General features: G+C 36.0%; 1 protein-coding gene across 1 annotated transcript; it reads left to right on the forward strand.

The window, feature by feature from the left end:
• The first annotated feature begins 694 nt into the window (after positions 1-694).
• emb (exportin-1 emb) lies at positions 695-11,308 on the forward strand. The gene is made up of 4 exons (XM_089635800.1): positions 695-786; positions 1,218-4,217; positions 5,398-5,541; positions 7,736-11,308. Exons 2-4 carry the CDS (start codon positions 1,323-1,325, stop codon positions 7,880-7,882), a joined length of 3,186 nt encoding a protein of 1,061 aa, XP_089491926.1. The 5' UTR covers positions 695-786; positions 1,218-1,322; the 3' UTR covers positions 7,883-11,308.
• The last annotated feature ends 3,854 nt before the right edge of the window (positions 11,309-15,162 follow it).

Here is a 15,162-nt window from a genome sequence, read left to right on the forward strand (position 1 = left end):
GACTTATGATTAAAATCTGAATGCACAGTGTAGACCCTACTACCACTTCATGCATAATAATTATCCTTTTTGGTGCATAATGACAACTTATTTCGTGATTCCCGAAGGGTACAAAGATCACACAACAACAAAAACGTCATGATTTTTTTGGAGGAAGAAAATGTATATATAATTTTTTTTGACATCTTTAAATAAGGGGAAATGATTATTTTTTTCTCTCTAATCGCACTGAAAATGATGACGACATAACGTATGCTTAAAAAAATACTATTTTTAGAAGCCTATCCCCTAACAAACGATTCCATATTCGTGCATAGTGCTTACGATGCTGTTGCAACTCTTCTATCATTGTAATTTTTTTCATGCTGGCTGAGTAGATATGTGTAAAAGTTCGAATCATTCAAATAATGCTGTTCAAATTTGCCCTACTCTACCAAACGAAATTGGTGTAAACACTGTATATAATCTTTCAACTGAAAGATTTCGTACGCACGTCGCACACAAAACAATCGAATATAGGTGACATTTTCTCTGTTTTTAACTAAACAGAGGCTTGTGATTGGAGGAAAAACGGCCATCTTGCCGTTTTAAAGAGAAACGTGCAACGAACAAATTCAAACATCTTTTGAATATGGCTGCTTACGTCATTTTTTTGTCTATGGTTCCAGCGTAGGTATTTTCATCTACCGCTTGATTATGCCTGAATTTGCTGAAGTTTAGGAAAACAACGGTTGCCTTGTATGTGTGATAGTGCGAGTGACTGCGCCGCAGATGAAAAATATTCAAGTAAGCTTTCATGTCTTGTTTTGGAGATATATTTTTTACATAAAGCGTTCCTTAATTTTCTTGCTCCACTCTGAAACTGTATTTATTTGTTTGACGGCCAGAGTACCCCCCGAAATGTTGTTTTGTCTTGAGCACAGTTCTCTGGGTGTGGAAATTGCGTTTGACATGTTTTTCCTTAAAATATTACTGTTTTCTTAATGCTTAAGCTTCACACGACTTTCATGTACGTGTAAATTACGAAATTGTTTGAAACCACAATCGGTAACATTAGGATTTGCCGCTGATTACCCAATTGTAGGTTAGGTCGTCCATTGCGACAAACGCTTTTGTTACGAGTATGCATAATTTTCCACCGCTTTTGAACATCTTTAGCTTATTATTATTTAATTACTGACGAGCAACTACATAAATGCGGTGTTATTTTGTTTCAGTGTTGCATTAGGAGAGGAATGATCGCGTTTAGAACGAATGAGCTGTGTTGTGTACTCAAAGGAAATTTGATTATACCGTAAAACGAATCACATCGGACCGTGAAGATGGCGGCTATGTTGGACCAGGCCTCCAAGTTACTGGACTTCAACCAGAAACTCGACATAGGACTGTTGGACAACATTGTGGGGTGCCTCTACACCACTGTGGGGGAGCAGCAGAGGGTTGCCCAGGACATTCTTACCACCCTCAAGGAGCACCCAGATGCCTGGACCAGAGTGGACACCATCCTGGAGTACTCGCAGAACCAGGAGACCAAGTACTACGCTTTGCAGATCCTAGAGCAGGTCATACAGACTCGCTGGAAAGTTCTGCCCAGGAATCAATGTGAGGGCATCAAGAAATACATCGTCGGTCTGATCATTAAAACCTCATCTGACCCAGTGACAATGGAAAACAATAAAGTGTACCTTAAAAAACTCAATATGATCCTAGTGCAAGTATTAAAGAGAGAGTGGCCCAAGAACTGGGAATCGTTCATCAGCGATATTGTTGGAGCTTCTAAAACCAACGAGAGTCTTTGCCAGAATAACATGGTCATTCTCAAACTGCTCAGCGAAGAAGTGTTTGTGTTCAGTGCTGGGCAAGTGACCCAGACTAAGGCTAAACACCTCAAGGACACAATGTGTGCTCAGTTCAGCGAGATATACACGCTTTGCCAGTTCGTGCTGGAGAACTCCCAGAATGCTCCTTTGGTAGAAGCTACCCTTAGCACCTTGTTGCGCTTCCTCAACTGGGTGCCTCTCGGATACATCTTTGAAACCAAGTTGATTAGTACGCTAATCTTTAAATTCCTGAACGTTCCGATGTTTAGAAACGTTACCCTCAATTGCTTGATGGAGATTGCTGGGGTGGAAGTGAGCAACTACGATGATATGTTTGTGGCGCTGCTGGTGCAGAGCATGGAGCAACTGGAGGTGATGCTGCCGCTTACCACCAACATCCGAGATGCGTATGCGGCTGGCCGCGATCAGGAGCAGCAGTTCATCCAGAACCTGGCCATGTTTCTTTGTACCTACTTGAAGGCACATGGATCCCTGATTGAGAAAAAGGGGCTCAATAACACTCTCATCAATGCCCTCAACTACCTTGTACTCATCTCTAAGGTAGAAGAGGTAGAGGTGTTCAAGATTTGCTTAGAGTACTGGAACATCCTGGCCGTCAACCTGTACAAGGAGGGCTCCTACTCTGTCAATACACCGCTTCAGAACGCCAAGGGAGGTATGGCGCGGCGCCAGCTGTATGCCGAGGTGTTGAGTAAGGTGCGTTACATCATGATCTCTCGAATGGCCAAACCTGAGGAAGTTCTCGTAGTCGAAAACGAAAACGGAGAAGTTGTGAGAGAGTTCATGAAGGACACAGACTCAATTAATTTGTATAAAAACATGCGTGAGACTTTGGTTTATTTAACCCATTTGGACTACACAGATACGGAGAGAATAATGACAGAAAAGTTGCAAAATCAGGTGAATGGATCGGAATGGTCGTGGAAGAATCTCAACACCCTCTGTTGGGCTATTGGATCCATTTCTGGTGCCATGATGGAGGAAGATGAAAAGAGATTCCTCGTAACAGTCATTAAGGATCTGCTGGGCTTGTGCGAACAGAAGAAGGGTAAGGACAACAAAGCCATCATAGCCAGTGACATCATGTACGTGGTGGGTCAATACCCTCGGTTCCTTCGCTGCCACTGGAGGTTCCTCAAGACGGTTGTTAACAAGCTATTTGAGTTCATGCACGAAACGCATGATGGTGTTCAAGATATGGCCTGCGACACATTCATAAAGATATCTCTCAAGTGTCGCAGATTCTTTGTCACTCTCCAGCCTGGAGAAGTTTGCCCCTTTATAGAAGAGATCTTGTCAACCATTAGTTCCATCATCTGCGACCTGCAGACCCAGCAGGTTCACACATTCTACGAGGCAGTGGGTTACATGATCAGTGCGCAGATGGATCAAGTGGCCCAAGAGCGGCTCATCGAAAAGTACATGATGCTCCCTAATCAGGTGTGGGACGATATCATATCCCAAGCTTCCAGGAATGTACATATACTCATGGATCCTGATGCTGTCAAACAGCTGGTGAGTATTCTCAAAACCAATGTGCGAGCGTGTAACGCCCTGGGACATCCTTATGTGGTGCAACTGGGCAGGATCTACCTCGACATGCTCAACGTCTACAAGGTCATGTCGGAGAACATCAGCCACGCAATCACCCTCAACGGAGAAGTTGTAGCCAAACAACCATTGATCAAGAATATGAGAATTGTCAAGAAGGAAACATTAAAGTTAATATCAGGCTGGGTATCTCGATCCAACGATAACGCCATGGTGATGGAAAGCTTTATTCCTCCTCTGCTAGATGCCGTTCTGCTGGATTACCAGCGGACGACTGTGGCTGTTGCTCGGGAACCCGAAGTACTTGCTGCAATGACTACCATAGTGGACAAGCTAGAGGGAGATATTACCTCGGAGATCCCCAAGATCTTCGATGCTGTATTTGAATGCACGCTGGAGATGATCAACAAAGACTTTGAGGAGTATCCCGAGCACAGAACCAACTTCTACCTCCTGTTGCAAGCTGTGACCACACACTGTTTCGAGGCCTTCCTGAGTATTCCCCCTGCACAGTTCAAGCTGGTGTTGGATTCCATCATCTGGGCATTCAAGCACACTATGAGGAACGTTGCGGACACGGGCTTGAACATTCTGTACCGGCTGCTGCAGAATGTGGAACAGCACCCCATGGCGGCGCAGAGCTTCTACCAGACCTACCTGTGCGACATCCTCCAGCACATCTTCAGCGTGGTGACAGATACCTCCCACTCTGCAGGCATCACCATGCATGCCACCATACTGGTGTACCTCTTCTCCCTGGTGGAGGCTGGCCGCATCACCGTTCCCCTTGGTCCGCACCATGCCAACAATACTCTCTATATTCAGGTAACCCGCTTGTGTTTATTTCCTTTGAATCTAAGAAGCAATAAGAATTCCATAACATTAAATTATGTTACTTTTTTCTTGTTCGTGATCTATTTTTAGAAATGACATTATATTATTGTTATGCCAAAAAGGTCTGAAATTGCCTGATCATGAGTTTTAAATGAAATCATACAATATTAGGAATTAGTTTATTCTCATGATTAACCTTTATGCAACCATCTGTAAGTAGATTATATAGGCACGTAGACACCTGTCATGAATACAATACTTTACCCTGTCTATTTCAATTTAATTGAAGAAACAATACCAATACATATTCTATTGAATGTAGTCTGGAAAATCAGGATAATTTCAGGATTCTATTTTAATTTTTAAGGATTTTGATAAATTCTTATTTTGATATTCAACCTGTCTGTTATTTTGAACAAACATAATTTGTATCTTTTGCATTTTCTATTTCCTTTGATTGTGCTGCATAAAATAAATTAGAATTTTTTGTCAAGTTAGGATTTTAAAAGGAAATGATGTAATTGGAGCCTCCATTATTGCATATCAATTTCAAGCAACAAGAATCACTTCTTTCTATTTAGTAATATAGTCATAATAGGACGTCGGCTTGTTTATTTGCCTGTACAATATGTGTAATACCCCTTACTGCGGTTAAAATGCTGACTCAAGTCGTTAAAACATAACTAACTAACCATCACACTGTTTCCCACAGAACAAGAGACCGCCAAACAACTCGGTCTTGGCACATACTCTTCTGTTATTCGAACTCTTGACATGGCTCCACTCTAGTATCTGGTTCACTTGATCGTGCCGTGTCTTCCTCAGGCGTCCCTGACCTCTTCTACCATTCTCATTCGCGTCATATATTCTCCGTACACTCCTTTCTTCGTTCATTCGCTCTATATGCCCAAAGCATCCCTTTCTTAATTATTTCCATCCCTTTCTAAATACTCATTATGCTTACATCAGTCTGGCTTTCTTTGCGAATTTCCACATTTCTCACACGATCATACATGGTGTTGCCACACATTATTGATTATCTATCTCTCTATATAATAAAAATGTTCGTTTGCTTTGAAATTTTGACACAACTTTGCATTCGAATACACACGTGTTTTTATTTGCCAGAGCTAGTAATTAATATTATTCTAATGGATGTTTCTTTTTTCAGGAGTATGTAGCCACGCTGCTGAAGAATGCTTTCCCCCATCTTAGCGATGGGCAGATTAAGATTACAGTTCAAGGACTATTCAACTTGAATCAGGATATCATAGCGTTTAAAGATCATCTGAGAGACTTCCTTGTACAAATTAGAGTAAGTTAATTGTTTTTTCTATGTTGCAGCAAATAAGCAATTTGATTATTTGCTGAAATAAATAGTTGCTTACGGTAGTGTTTTGCTTTCATATTTAATGCGACTAATTTCAATAGTGCAACTTTGATAAAATATTCTCTCAAAGGCAATTTAAAGAAGGGAACAATGTAAAGACTTCTCGTCTGTCTATCAATAAATCACATAATAATAATAAACAGCAAAGTTACTGTTTTTAGTTAGTAATTAGAAATTATAATTTTTATTTCTGCATAATTTATTTACAAATTAAAAGTAAAATTCTTTTTTTAATATTCGCCAATAAAATTATACTGTTCACCGGCATATCCTCAAAGCCTTAGACATATTACGCTGTATGCATCAACGCTTATTTGAGAGTGGGTTATGCAGATTATATGTTGAGGTGTCACACTAAGCTATATTCTTCTCAAGAATTATCATTTATTTGTATGGGATCTGTCACCTTGACAGATAACAGCCGCATGATCACGGCACTCCTTAAATTGATCTGAGAGGCAGGAGAGGGGGTTGCACCATTTTTAAATATCGCATGGCTAGCTTTCGTTGTCGTCACACCCACACTTATAAGTCATCTTATATGGTAAGAAGGTACCATTTACGATAACATCATTTTGCAAAAAACAAATAAGTTATTACAAAAATAGAATCATCTGGCACGGCGAAAATTTTGTGTCGGCCATCAAGAAGGTAATGAGAAATAGGAATTATAGTAATACATAAATAATATTATATATTATAATGACCGGTCAGTAAATACATATAACAACCGGAAATGTTTCTTTTAACCCTAACGACTAATTTGTTAGCTTTTGGGAACAACTCATATGGACTCACAGAAATGGTTATTACTGTCATGGTGAAAAATATTATCCAAACAGTGTTAGAAAGAGAAAACACCATGCTTTATATTCAAATCTAGAAATTAATCACAGAAGAATTAAAATGTACACCTTTATGAAACTGAAGGTTCCGAACACAATTTGAAGAAAATTATGAATCTGAATTTTTTATTCATTATTTTTATATGAAATGACAAAAATGTGAGGTGACAGTAACGTTTTCAACACATGTGTCTAATAAAATGCGCATGTTTTTATATATTTTGTCATTATCAGCAATTTTAGTTCCAAAAAAGTTAAGTAGCCATTTTTATTTATATTTTATGTTTGCTTTCAAATTTTTGATATTTCTAAAAATATATACTTATTTCCAATAATAGCGTATTTTAACACCTTTCAAAAACAGTTTTTTTAGTTTTTGGATAAGTTTTACATTTATTTGGATTTTATTGCAAAGCACAAAAAATACCTTCGACTTTCTGACATAGGCCTGAGAAGTTAAAAAAAAATTGATTTAGACATTATATAGTTTTCTAGAGTAAAAGGTTTTTGTGGTTCCCTAAATACCTTATTCTATTAATTCTTGGTATGTGCCCAGCTCGAATTTGATTCCCAATAAGTTTTCGTAGATAGCGTGTGACTCGACTTCAAGTCTACAAATGTACAAAGGGATTTCATTGATTTCTTGAATTAGGCACCACTTTCTTAGTTACGATTGTTTCAGAAATGTGTGCCAAGGAAATTAAGCATATCGATGGTTAATTCAAATAAAATTTGTGCACTAAATTTATTTATGTACTCTTCATAATTCATAATATTCAGATCTTAATATATAAAAATTCAACCGGCGGATGTTGTGCTTGCTAAACTCGAAAAGTAGTCTACCAATATCGCTGAAAATTTCAAAGTTTTTAAAAAAAAATTTTTTAGTAGGAATTTTTATTTAGTTGTAAAATTTTACATTTTATGTCTAGTGTACATCTATTCTAAACCTACTATAAAAATATTCCATTTCCTACGTACTAATGCTTGGACTTCACAACATTGAGACATAACCCATAATTCTTATTAGTGCCAGGAGTGGTTTGAATGATGGTAGAAGTCGGGGACGCCCGAGGAACACTTAATACAACATCTCTGCATCTGAATGAGATACAGAATCGAATTAAAGTTGATGTAATAAAAAAGCTGTTCATTCTCTATGGTTAAATGAGTGTCACACTGTACACAATTTCTATAGTGAATTTGTACTGTTTTTTTTAGTTGGGTTTGTTAGTATGTTTGTTTGTCTTTACATTATGTTTTGTGATTTCCAGGAGTACACCGGCTCTGATGACAGCGATCTGTTCCTGGAGGAGCGAGAGGCGGCGCTCCGCAAGGCGCAGGATGAGAAGCGACGGGTCCAGCTATCCGTGCCGGGCATGCTCAACCCTCACGAGCTGCCCGAGGACATGCAGGACTAGTGCACCACCACCGTAAAACCAACCAACCAACCAACCCCACAGCTCATATTGCCATCCAACTGATGGAATGGCAACTTGATATGACTGCCGATCCCTCTTCTTTCTGCACCCCCATTCCTCATATCATGCTCTCAATCGCCAGCGTGTTGGTCGTCTTGTCTCGTGTCACTTTCAAACTCTATATTTCCATTATTGTCGACAATATCACCTAATCATTGGGTTTAATTCATCTTGTTAAATAGATTTATACTTGGAGGATGATCCTTGCTTTGAAGAATGCATCTCGGAAGTTCACTTGATTTTACTATTGTCACAGCATATCATTTAAATCAATCGGACAGTGGAGTTTAAACCTATGGATGGCTATTAAATATTATTTAGCATTTTTGGCATAATCAAATTGTTTAATAAATCTTTTGCGCATATATAGAATGCTTGCTTGTTGCTTGCAGGTCTTGCATGAGTTAATGATGGTGATGGTTAAGTATGTTCACTGTTTGCTTTCCAATTAATCCAAGCCGAAATTCATCTCAAGCTGACAACGAAAGTTGAATTTAATTGATGATTAGAATTAAGTTGAATAATTATTATATGAGGTTTAAAAAGATGAATTTTATACGATTGACTAAGAAAAATATAGTTCTGTTGATTTACATTGACAATTTTAAGAATTTTATATGGAAAAGATAAAACAAAAACAATCATGACTACTATTAACTAAATTTCATATCTATTGTAGCATCACAATTGATTGTAATTAATTAACCATTGACACAAATTGGATTGCTTTCTTGGTGTTTTTTTATATTCCGTTGCTTGGCTTACGAAGTTATCCTTTTTTTTTGCCAATGCTTCACAATACCTTTTGCTGCCAAAATACTGAACAAAGATGCATCTTTGATTGTTATAGATAATTATAATTGATTGATTGTTTTCTGGTTTTATGTTGATTATTTAAGCAAAAATAATTGTTTAAGTATTTCTCTTTACTATTTTCATTTGTCGTATTATGGTGATCAGAGATAGAATGAGCTTACCAATGTTGTTTTAGAGTTTGTCAAATAAAGCATTTTTTTCCTATTAGTTTCTGAACATCAATCATACCATTAACTTGTAATACTAGAACCATGAATATTTTATATGCTATTATGTACCAAGTAATTTGTAGCCAAACTATATTGTTAATATTTTCTTTTGTCTGAAGTAAACAGTGTGACTTTTTTTACAAAACAAATGTTTTACAAAGTAAACAAAATGTATGATTTTTGTAATAAATTCATTGGTAAATTTGGCCAAAGTTGCACATCCCTGTACACATTCAACTTTTTTTGTTTAACCGAAATTGATAGAATTATTATTATTTTGTTGGTGGGGGCAGTTTCCTCTATAAATAATAGCCTGTTGAGCTACATATTATGTTCAAACTTAGTGTTTGATTATTATTAATGTCAATTTAAACTGATAACTAGGTTTTACAATTTTATATCAAAACAATGAATGATCAGCAATTGAAATGTATTACTAACTTCCAATTTCATTATTTTGCACTAAGAAATTATTATTCTTAAACTACGTACATCTACCACCAAGTATTTGTTTGTAGCATGTGCTTTTTGAGAAAATAAATTCTAAGTAAAAAAGGAATATGCTCTTTCAATTTGAAGTCATGGCAAAAAGTCAGTTGCTCTTAGTAGGATTGCCGGTAAAGGAAAATGATGAATGGGAGGGATATGGTTGTTGGTTGCTTGTGGAATTCTGGTGACATTTGATTCATCCTTCATAATACGTTACAACCTGAACATATTTTCTTAAGCTTTATAATAAAACCCACAGTTTGGAATGTGCATATTTAGGATCATGGGACCAATATCTATGGAGAATGGAATAGCACAGAGACTTGAGGGTGCTGTCGCTGTTATTTTGTCCCGTGTATATTAGTGGAGGAGTGAGGAATGAGGGCAGGAGCGGGTGTGGGGAGAATTAATAGTTAGCGAGTGAACACATTACATATTATGTTTTGTTCTGATAGGATGAACACTTCCAGTGATTTTAAATTTCCTGTAGTTTTGTAAGACTGCTGTGCTGTTTTAGTAATTTCGTTGTTTGGGAGGCTGAAACTACTTTACATATTACAAAATATCATTTCCATTGTGAACATTGGTGTTTCTTCTTAGTGAACAGCTGTATGAAGCTACTCATGGTTTGCACTCGATGTGCAATTAAAATGACTTGTTAAAGTGTTAGTTGATGTTTTCACGTGACGAGATATATTACTCTGTGTGAGAATTTGTTTGTTATTTGTACATTTTATGTTAATTATAATTTCGAGTGTTGTACTTATTTGCTTCGAACTTTAATGAGCTTGAAGCGCTTTATTTTATCTCTAAATCCGAGATGTCTTACTTACCGTTTCATATATTGCGCTTATTTGTTGGATGAGTACATACAATATATACACGCAGATTTTTACTAACAACGCTAGGATGGAATCTTTGTGTTATCCAACTGTAGTTATGACTAATAATATCAATATCAAGCAGACAAATAGACACACTCCCTGGACACTTGTTATTGGTTCTAACCAATACAGTTGTGAGACTGGGCGAGATGTGGTTGTTTGAGATACAGATACAGGTAGAAGCCAGTTTACACAGTAAAGTTGCATTTAACTGTTGGTGATGAGGTATTGACATGTAGTGACACGCTAGGTTAGTGGAGGGAAGGGAAGGGGAGGGGAGAGGAGGGCCGGCAGCTCACGGGGCTCTACTGCGCTCAGGTGAAGAATGAACAGATGATGGAGTGAAGTTATTATATTAATAATATTATATAATAGTTTAATTAGGAGATGTCCGATTGCGCGTGGTATGTCTGAGGTAAGGAAGGAATGGTTAGCGGCGTGGCGGTGAGTGGACGAATGATTGTACGCACTGTGAAAGATTTGTCTGAAAAAAAATAGAGATTTTTACAAAGAATATTTTTTTTTACTAGCCTTTACAATAATTATTGTGGAAATAAATAATAATAAATCGCCCTCTTTACACCGAAACCGGTCCAATGGTAGTTCTGTTTACTGATGAAATCTCCTCGGTCATTCGCAAAAACCGCGCGTACCGTTTTCCGGAAAGGATTTTGTTTTTATTTAAATAAACTTGTATAAAATAATTCTTTACCTTAATTTGTACAATGATCTAGTGTTTCTTATATGAATAAGTTAAACATTCATTGTTTATCAGGGAGGAAAGTACCGCACCTATTCCAGTGTCGCTTACGCCACTTCCTCTTGTCAGCGGGAGACCTTTGGTGGGATAAGTGCTGCGTATGTTCCCCCTCACTAAATAATGATCCACAAAACCTTTCAGTCTAATCATGGGATGGATCCTGTTTTCCTCCACACTTATTTTAAGAATAAAACTTTTTAAAACCGCAGCCTATCTTTTATTTAACCCACCCTGCCCTAAGAGGGGTATACAAAATCCCCACGGTCCACTTTATACACAATATCTATATAATTAATTGTACAATTTCATCCATATTTTTTCCTTTTTTTGTTTTCGTATATTCAAAGCACATAGTATTGAAAAAAATCGCTTTGTCCGGTAGGGTATTGTGTGGGTTACGATACCATTCTTCTTGTCTTCCCTTTATGTTCTTGTATAATTTTTTTGTTTCAGTCTAACATACCTGGATAGCTACGCGGTAAAGCCCGTACCACAGATGCGAAGGAGCGAGACAGTTATACTGTTATGCGCACTTTCTGCCAGTTATACGCTGCATTTTGTTTTTCTGAATTCCGATCTTTTGATATTTCTACCTTTTTGGAGAGGATACATTTTTTGTTTCTGAGATTCTTAAACGTTTAATTAAAATAAAAGTGAAGTAACGTTTAGTTCTTTACAAAAAAAATTATGTTTTTTTTATAGTTTTTAACTTTAATTAGTAGAACTCCATTTAAGGCTAATTTGTTCGCTTTTGGGAACAACTCATAAGATCTCGCAGAAATCGTTGTATCTCCCTTACTGTTGTGGTGAGAATTATGATCTAAACTGTGCTAGAAAGAGAAAACACCACACTTTATTTTCAAATCTAGAAGTTAACCACAGTAGAACTAAAATGTGCACCATTATGAAACCAAAAGTTCCGACTGCAATTTGAAAAGATTTACAAGACTTGGTGAATTTTTTATTATTATTTTTATATGAAACAACAAAAAATGACGTGGCATTAACATTTATAATATATTTGTCTAATAAAATAAATGTGTCTTTATATACTTTTTCACTTTCAGTAATTTTAGTTACAAACAACGTAAAGTGAACCATTTAATTTTTTTATATTTGCATTCATAATTTTAACATTTGAAAAAACATATGCTTATCTAATAATAAAATCTGAAAGCGTATTTCATCACCTTCAAAAACAGTTTTCAGTTGTCTGAGTCGTTCATAAATATTCCATTTATTTGGAAAAGTTAGACAATTTAAATTTAGGGATTGCAAAGAGCAAAAAAAAATGTCATTACAAATACAAGAAAATTAAAATCTTTCACGTACATGTTAGAACTGTGGACCAGAAAAGTTAAATACTCGCAGCTTGATTGCTTTCCAGGTGAAGACGCTTCCTCAAACAAATTTAAAATTTTGAACTCCTTTCTGCATCATTTTCTATCACTTGATTATCAAAATAATACACTAGTGTGTGGAATATGTAATACATAGATTTAAAAGACGACCCTGCACAATGCCTCATTTTCTGAGTTGGTGTTGTCCGCATTTTGGATATCGCTTTGGAGTCAATATACTCGATTGGCTGCAACAGCAATTAACTCTGTTGCCGTTTGGTTCGCCTTATCATTGCGAATTTGGTTTTTCAGCACTCGTGGAAATGAAATCTAAAAAACCAGAGCGGTTACAGATGGTAGTTGAGGAGTTACTTGTTTGTTTATCGCATTTTGACAATTCTTTCTAAAAATTAATTGCATCCTCACTAGTAAAATTATTAAAACCTATGTATATAATGGTAAAATATTTATAAAAAAATGTTACCTACACTTGGAATTCGTTTATTCATGTTAATACATTTACTTTCAAGGCATTTTTATTTGGTGTGCTGCGAAACAAATCGCATTGGCAAGTGTGCCATAAAGCAAAAAATTTTGCCAACACTGATCTAGGGCAAATAAAAATTGGCGGTTTTCGTTTTCCAATTGCTGATATAACTGGCTTTGCACACTAATTTTTTTATAAAATTTTAGTTACTAGTTCAGGCGTTAAACATTTTTATATTTTGAAAGTTTATTTTTGTGTTTATCTCAACCTAATTTTTTCTCCCTATTGTTTGTGATGTAAGTTTTGAAGGTATTTTTTCAATGTTTAATTTTTTTTTAATTTAACAAATCTTTTATTTTTGGTATACAAGATATGTAATTTTTTGTGAAAAACCTCCTTTGAAACCTAATGTTCTTTCAAATGAAAGTAGCAATAACTATTGAAAAAAGAACACCAAAGTTTATCAAATTCTCATTTGTTATCAAACATCAAATATGTTCTACCACTACCATTTTTAATTCAGGTCGGAAAGGATTAAAGGATTCTAAATTATGTGGATGAGGACACATACAAACTACAGAATATGTTGTAGAAGAATGACAACTTAACCAGTTTTCCAGAGGCACATCTGTGCTGAACAAAGTGACTCCCGATTCCATTGACTAGTTGAATAATCAGAGAATCCCATTTTGACCTCTACCATAGAAGAAAAATTATTGTCAGAATAAAAACAAATAATACACGAATTCTATCTTTACTAAAGTTGTTTCATAAACTGCATAAGATTATGGAAGTACTTAATTGTGCAGCAATTTCATTGGCCATAGAAATTTGTTGTAGTCGTGCTACCTACCTCACACATTGGTCGAACTTTTTCAATTTTTGAATTTTAATTTAAATTTAACACATAATTAATTTCATTATGGTCTATCTGGGGCCAAAAGTGGAAAGGTCTTATGTAAATTAGCGACATCAGTGACCTTGAATCATTGCTATTGCAGTTCATTGTGGGACTTTTCTGCGCACGGTCTTACAGCTTTACACTACTTGTGATGCAGGTAAAGTAGTAGTTTTGGACCTAAAAAGCCCTGGACGGAGCAATTCCAGAACAATTTGAAGCCGCGGGGTGAGAGGGAATTTGTATGAAAAATGCCAAATACCCCCAAAAAATCGTAAACCATTATAGCTGCATTAAAAACACAAAAATTAAATAATAATAGTTAATTATACACCACTTTGCATACAAATTAGTATTAAAGTTAGTCATACCAGATGGCTGCCAGGCAATTTTTCCTCACCCTGGATTTGGCTTCAACGCCATTCATACAAAATCGCACTAATGCTCTATTCAGGGCTTTTTAGGTCATGAGTAGTAGTTGAGTAGAGAGAGGTTTGCATGTATGGTCATCGTTGAAACATCATTCTTCTCACACATCTTGTATGAAAACTAAAAAGACAAAGGATACTGGCACTCCGGGACAACTATAATAAAAGGTCAACTTAGATAAACAAATAAATTGAATGAAATTTTGAAGGATACCCAAATATTTACCCAAGTTCACTAATTTGTCAATATTACTTGATCATAATTATTTATACAAAAAAAATACTCATTTTTCTTATAAGGGGTCATTATTTTTGTTTAAAATATAATAATATTATAGGTAGGTTTACCTACTTTATCGCTTGTCTTAATCCTTCACACAATCAAAGCAAATTTGAGTTCATTTAACTAGATTTCAGTAGGATGCGCATCCTACTAAATCCTAATTCATCCTACGCGCAGACAGCGGAAATTAGTATGTTTGCGATATAGATTTACCAGTATCCCGCTTGTAGGTACTACGAGTTTCCGGACACTTTTTATATATTATATATATGACAGAAAGCTGTCACTTTGTGGTTTGATATATTAAGGAAAATATACAATTACTATGTTTATAAACAAAGTAATTGTATTTTACGTATTTTGATTATGTTCAGTCATTGACTAAGTATAATATATATATATACATCAATGTGTTCGGTCTATCAGCGTTTGTTTGATCTATAAGCATATTTTTTTAAAGCCATAATATTTTTTATCTTCTCCGTTTGTTTCTGCACATGCACAGTGCACAGGACGGGCTTAAATTTATCTCACGACATTTAAAATATCATGTTCCTCTTCACTATTCTTCGTTGGTCTAATTTATGTTGTGTTATATTGTCACATAAAATAATTAAGACAACAGG

Source organism: Hesperophylax consimilis, chromosome 9 (genome assembly GCF_061612785.1).
Source record: "Hesperophylax consimilis isolate HC1 chromosome 9, BYU_Hcon_1.0, whole genome shotgun sequence".
Classification (NCBI taxonomy): Eukaryota; Metazoa; Arthropoda; class Insecta; order Trichoptera; family Limnephilidae; genus Hesperophylax; species Hesperophylax consimilis.

Coding starts and splice junctions, on each gene's coding strand:
- emb (XM_089635800.1), top strand. CDS start 1,323: ATGGCGGCTATGTTGGACCAGGCCTCCAAGTTACTGGACTTCAACCAG. Junction 4,218..5,397: donor ACAATACTCTCTATATTCAG/GTAACCCGCTTG, acceptor TTCTTTTTTCAG/GAGTATGTAGCCACGCTGCT. Junction 5,542..7,735: donor ACTTCCTTGTACAAATTAGA/GTAAGTTAATTG, acceptor TGTGATTTCCAG/GAGTACACCGGCTCTGATGA.